A 6401-nucleotide genomic window follows, 5' to 3' on the forward strand; every position below is an offset into this window, starting at 1 on the left:
ATATTTATCAATCTAATAAACCTTTTTTCAGCTCTTTGGAGTATAGGCTCTGTATATTTACCTTTGTTAAATGAAGTGTCTCCTTCCATTTTGATAAGCTACATAAAAACAAACACAAAAGAAACAGAAGAGTTTATTATAAGCATGTTCCACATAAACCAACATCATGCAAGGAGGATAGGCGAGCAATATCGTAAGGCTGGGTTCACACGAGCACATTAACGTCCGTAATGGACGGACGTATTTCGGCCGGAAGTCCCGGACCGAACTCAGTGCAGGGAGCCGGGCTCCTAGCATCGTAGTTATGTACGACGCTAGGAGTCCCTGCCTCTCCATGGAACTACTGTCCCGTACTGAAAACATGATTACAGTACGGGACAGTTGTCCTGCAGAGAGGCAGGGACTCCTAGCATCCTACATAACTATGATGCTAGGAGCCCGGCTCCCTGCACCGAGTTCGGTCCGGGACTTCTGGCCGAAATACGTCCGTCGATTACGGACGTTAATGTGCTCGTGTGAACCCAGCCTAAGAGAGGATATATTACGATGCTAAGGCCTGGTTCATAGTTCTTTTGCCTTCCGTTGGAGGAAAACTTGGGGAGGAATCCTGGCATATACCTCCGACGGAGGGCAGCAACTTATCCCACTGCATATACATATAGTGGGAAACACCGCCGGTATCCCCCAGGCAGAGCGCTACCCAAAGCTCTGTTCTCTGGGAAGCTCCCAACATCAATGCTTTTATATGGACATTGATATTAAGAGCTTTACAATGCCAGAGTCCACAGCATCGAAAGCCTTCTGGCTAGGGACACCGTCTCTGGAGAAGCTCCTGACGTCTCCGTCCATATACGGAGAGTGATGTCAGGAGCTTTACAATGTCGGAGAGCAGAGCATCAGAAAAGCTCCCGGCCATTGGGAAGCTCCTGACATCATATATAGACAGTTATGTCAGGAGCGTAATCAGGGCCAATGTTTACAGGCAGAGCGCTGTGGAAAGTTTTGTCGGTACCTGTGACGGATGCCAAATCGTGGCCTCCATCAACAATAAACTCCCATTTAAAAAAACAAAAACTTTAACACGTAATATACAAGACCTACTGTTGCTAATGGTGACGTGAGGCGGAGGACCTGATAGGACTACTGGCGACTGGTGGTGGAGGTCCTGCTGTGACTACTGGCGACTGGTGGTGGAGGTCCTGCTGTGACTACTGGCGACTGGTGGTGGAGGTCCTGCTGTGACTACTGGTGGTGGAGGTCCTGCTGTGACTACTGGTGGTGGAGGTCCTGCTGTGACTACTGGTGGTGGAGGTCCTGCTGTGACTACTGGTGGTGGAGGTCCTGCTGTGACTACTGGTGGTGGAGGTCCTGCTGTGACTACTGGTGGTGGAGGTCCTGCTGTGACTACTGGTGGTGGAGGTCCTGCTGTGACTACTGGTGGTGGAGGTCCTGCTGTGACGACTGGTGGTGGAGGTCCTGCTGTGACTACTGGCGACTGGTGGTGGAGGTCCTGCTGTGACTACTGGCGACTGGTGGTGGTGGTCCTGCTGTGACTACTGGCGACTGGTGGTGGAGGTCCTGCTGTGACTACTGGCGACTGGTGGTGGAGGTCCTGCTGTGACTACTGGCGACTGGTGGTGGAGGTCCTGCTGTGACTACTGGCGACTGGTGGTGGAGGTCCTGCTGTGACTACTGGCGACTGGTGGTGGAGGTCCTGCTGTGACTACTGGCGACTGGTGGTGGAGGTCCTGCTGTGACTACTGGCGACTGGTGGTGGAGGTCCTGCTGTGACTACTGGCGACTGGTGGTGGAGGTCCTGCTGTGACTACTGGCGACTGGTGGTGGAGGTCCTGCTGGGACTACTGGCGACTGGTGGTGGAGGTCCTGCTGGGACTACTGGCGACTGGTGGTGGAGGTCCTGCTGTGACTACTGGTGGTGGAGGTCCTGCTGTGACTACTGGTGGTGGAGGTCCTGCTGTGACTACTGGCGACTGGTGGTGGAGGTCCTGCTGTGACTACTGGTGGTGGAGGTCCTGCTGTGACTACTGGCGACTGGTGGTGGAGGTCCTGCTGTGACTACTGGCGACTGGTGGTGGAGGTCCTGCTGTGACTACTGGCGACTGGTGGTGGAGGTCCTGCTGTGACTACTGGTGGTGGAGGTCCTGCTGTGACTACTGGCGACTGGTGGTGGAGGTCCTGCTGTGACTACTGGCGACTGGTGGTGGAGGTCCTGCTGTGACTACTGGCGACTGGTGGTGGAGGTCCTGCTGTGACTACTGGCGACTGGTGGTGGAGGTCCTGCTGTGACTACTGGCGACTGGTGGTGGAGGTCCTAATGTGACTACTGGCGACTGGTGGTGGAGGTCCTGCTGTGACTACTGGCGACTGGTGGTGGAGGTCCTGCTGTGACTACTGGCGAATGGTGGTGGAGGTCCTGCTGTGACTACTGGCGAATGGTGGTGGAGGTCCTGCTGTGACTACTGGCGACTGGTGGTGGAGGTCCTGCTGTGACTACTGGCGACTGGTGGTGGAGGTCCTGCTGTGACTACTGGCGACTGGTGGTGGAGGTCCTGCTGTGACTACTGGCGACTGGTGGTGGAGGTCCTGCTGTGACTACTGGCGACTGGTGGTGGAGGTCCTGCTGTGACTACTGGCGACTGGTGGTGGAGGTCCTGCTGTGACTACTGGCGACTGGTGGTGGAGGTCCTGCTGTGACTACTGGCGACTGGTGGTGGAGGTCCTGCTGTGACTACTGGCGACTGGTGGTGGAGGTCCTGCTGTGACTACTGGCGACTGGTGGTGGAGGTCCTGCTGTGACTACTGGCGACTGGTGGTGGAGGTCCTGCTGTGACTACTGGCGACTGGTGGTGGAGGTCCTGCTGTGACTACTGGCGACTGGTGGTGGAGGTCCTGCTGTGACTACTGGCGACTGGTGGTGGAGGTCCTGCTGTGACTACTGGCGACTGGTGGTGGAGGTCCTGCTGTGACTACTGGCGACTGGTGGTGGAGGTCCTGCTGTGACTACTGGCGACTGGTGGTGGAGGTCCTGCTGTGACTACTGGCGACTGGTGGTGGAGGTCCTGCTGTGACTACTGGCGACTGGTGGTGGAGGTCCTGCTGTGACGACTGGCGACTGGTGGTGGAGGTCCTGCTGTGACGACTGGCGACTGGTGGTGGAGGTCCTGCTGTGACGACTGGCGACTGGTGGTGGAGGTCCTGCTGTGACGACTGGCGGTGGAGGTCCTGCTGTGACTACTGGCGAAGTGTGGAGGGGGACCTGCTGTGACTACTGGCGACGTGTGGTGGAGGACCTGCTGTGACTACTGGCGACGTGTGGTGGAGGACCTGCTGTGACTACTGGCGACGTGTGGTGGAGGACCTGCTGTGACTACTGGCGACGTGTGGTGGAGGATCTGCTGTGACTACTGGCGACGTGTGGTGGTGGAGGATCTGCTGTGACTACTGGTGAATTGTGGTGGAGGACCTGCTGTGACAACTGGAGAATTGTGGTGGAGGACCTACTGTGACAACTGGAGAATTGTGGTGGAGGACCTGCTGTGACTACTGGTGAATTGTGGTGGAGGGCTTTCTATGACTACTGGTGAAGGCTGGTGGAGGGCTTTTACCAAATCCGCCACATGTTTCATATATGGTCACCAAACTCCTTGTCGACTTCTAAAATTCTATGGCACTCTCAGGTGTTCTTTTGATTCCATCTCAGAATGTTCACCTAGTGTGGGGGAATTTATTAACCTTTTTACATTTTCTGGCATAGACAAGTTGCAAAAAAGCAAGTGTCGCAATTTGAAATGCATTTTTTGGCCTTTTTACGCCACCTTCACCACTTTTGTGGATAGGGGCAGCCCTACAAATTTATTATCATTTACGCCAGAAAAGTGATGTAAATTATAGTGAAAATCTACACCGGCTCATGGATGGGGCCTCATACCTTGCGCCCCCTCCCAATCAGACAATTAAATAAATTAAAAAAAATGTATGCTCACTTCACCGCTCCTCTTTTCCCCATTGGGTCCCTGAGCATGACACGGCTCAAACAACATACTGCGTCAGGACATTGCATGCAACGCAGAACTGATGGCGTTGAAGCGCATCGCATACTAGGCCCTGACACTGCTTGACGTATGAGACGCGCTGGAATGACGAGGTGACCCGGAGTGGAGACGAGCAGTGGTGAGGGGTGTATGTTTATTTTATGACTGATGGGGGAAACGGATTACGTTTGACTGCTGTCGTTGCGCCACAATTTCGGCTCATGGCCCGGCCGAAAGATGCATTTGCCCCTTAACGTGTCGCATATTAGTACAACTTTTCTATTAATAAATTCCCCTCAATGTGTCCAGTGGCTTAGTCCCACTGCCCGGAACCTCTTGTACGCCGGCGGCAGAGTTATTCCTTAGGCCCTGTTCACACAGAGTATTTTGAGAAGCTTTTTGAAGCGGAAACCGCTCCGCAAAACTTGTCCTAAACCGGCAGAAAATGACTCCCATTGATTTCAAGGCGGAGGCGGGGGCAGTTTTCTCAGGCGAGCGCTAAAACCGCCTCGCGGGAGAAAGAAGGGACATGCCCTATCTTCACGCGTTTACACCTCAGACCTCCCAAACAGAATTTTGAGGCAGAGTTTTCCTCCTGCAAAAAACTACGTGTGAACGAGGCCTAATTATACCAAAGTATATTTGATTTATTTATTTATTTTCCTGCTTGGGAGGAGCTTCAAGGAGTTTTACAATTCTCGTCAAGTTGTTTTAAACAAATGTCATAAGGCAGTGAGACTAAGCTCCTCATGTCACACACACCCGGCCATCACTCAGTCTCCCCCGCTTTGTTCCCACAACACACACATCATTCACGTCGCCTCATCTTGTCACGCTTATTTATTTATGTCATAAGAGAGATTGTGGCCTAAATGCCTCCGCCATATATTTAACCCCAGACGTGCGTCCTTACCGGGGGAAACGGCCAAGAAGCAGTTCTACCGTCACCGTCTGAATTCTCCGATGTTCTCAATACGCAAGATTCGCGACGCACGCGCAACATATGGAAGCCACACCCACGCGTGGCTTGTTTCCCGGTATCCCCCTGCTGCGTGTCTGGTTCCTGTGTAGGTCTAGATACGCCAGCAGATGGCGCCGTGCCGCGCGCAATCAATTACATGGATGGGATGGCTATGTGAAATGTGAACGGTTTCCATTCTATATTTGATGAGCAAAGAATAGATGCTTGAATGTAAGCGAAAATCAAGATCCATACGTTCTAATTACTTATACTGAATAATACCTTCCTGTAATAAGGGTCAGAGCTCCGTCTCTTTGCTGTGGAGCAGATTTTTAGAGTTTTAGTACCAGATTCCTGGTCTTGAGGCTGTGTTCACATTGAGTACAGCTGATAGCAGTTTGATTATTAATGGCCGCACAGTGTTGCAGCGAATACCGTGCAGCATTAGATGCGCTCAATTTGAAGACCATGCCAACTAGCATGTCAGCGCGGTTTTGGCCACACAAGAGCTGCAACGTGTGAACACAGTCTAGTATGTGGTAAGGGTAAATCTGCTGACAAATTTCCTTCAGAAATATTGTGGCTGCTTGTAAAATACAGGTATTTTTTGAGGCTTTCATTCATCTTTGAAATCTGCTAGCGTTTTTTTGACAAAAAAAAGCGTAAAAGAAACGCGTCGAGACGCACAGCGCTGTTTTTTTCTGTCTCCAATGTGCCCCAAGGTAGAGTAGGAGGCTGTTCTTTATAAGCGAGCAGAAAAAAAATCTGTCCTGAAAAAAAAAGTCCAATAGGAGGCAGATTTGGGGCGTTTTTGATACTGATTCAGACACGGAAAACGTGTCAAAATCAGTGTATAAAAACTCTGTATGTATTTGGCAGCACGTTAAACAACACATCAAAAATCGCAACAGATAGTTCCCCACATATAGACCCCCCTGTTTATAGTGCCCCGCATCCCCACATATAGACCCCCCCCCTGTAGATAATGGCACACAGTTTTATTAGAAAAAAACTTTACATACTCACATGATCCCGTTCCCACGCCGTCCGGTGGCAATGCAGACCTGCTCTCTTCTGAGCAGGTCCGCTGGAGCTGAACGACACGTCGTTCAAAGGCGCTGATTGGCAGGGTAGAATGACTTTCCCCATCAATCAGCGCCTTTCAAGCACGGAAGCGGCGCGATGACGTCATCGTGCCGCTAGCGTCATTGAAAGGCGCTGATTGGCGGGGCAAGTAATTTTAAAGCACTAAATGGTCGAGCAGGGAACATGCCTGGTCATTCAGCGCTAATGCATGTATTTGTACCTGCGTGCTATGGACGCAGGTACAATTACTACAAGAGGGGGTGGCTGTCGCTTGCACTGGGGCCCCCTCCGGTGCTAGCGAC

At 52.2% G+C, this 6401-nt stretch overlaps 1 protein-coding gene across 3 annotated transcripts in view; it reads right to left on the bottom strand.

Annotated features, from left to right (window-relative positions):
* The window catches only part of STK31 (serine/threonine kinase 31), a 104302-nt gene extending 99196 nt beyond the window's left edge, over positions 1-5106 (bottom strand). For 2 of the 3 annotated variants that reach the window (XM_075827284.1, XM_075827282.1), the window contains exons 1-2: positions 4966-5106; positions 62-98 (exon numbers count right to left, since the gene is read on the bottom strand). In XM_075827284.1, the coding sequence (XP_075683399.1) occupies positions 62-98; positions 4966-5055 (127 nt within the window). In that variant the 5' untranslated portion in view covers positions 5056-5106. Of the gene's footprint in view, positions 1-61; positions 99-1101; positions 1172-4965 lie in introns of those variants that run through there. The other variant, XM_075827283.1, reaches the window with a different exon arrangement.
* Positions 5107-6401: the final 1295 nt, after the last annotated feature.

The sequence above is a fragment of the Rhinoderma darwinii genome, chromosome 5, assembly GCF_050947455.1.
Source record: "Rhinoderma darwinii isolate aRhiDar2 chromosome 5, aRhiDar2.hap1, whole genome shotgun sequence".
In the NCBI taxonomy this organism is placed as follows: Eukaryota; Metazoa; Chordata; class Amphibia; order Anura; family Rhinodermatidae; genus Rhinoderma; species Rhinoderma darwinii.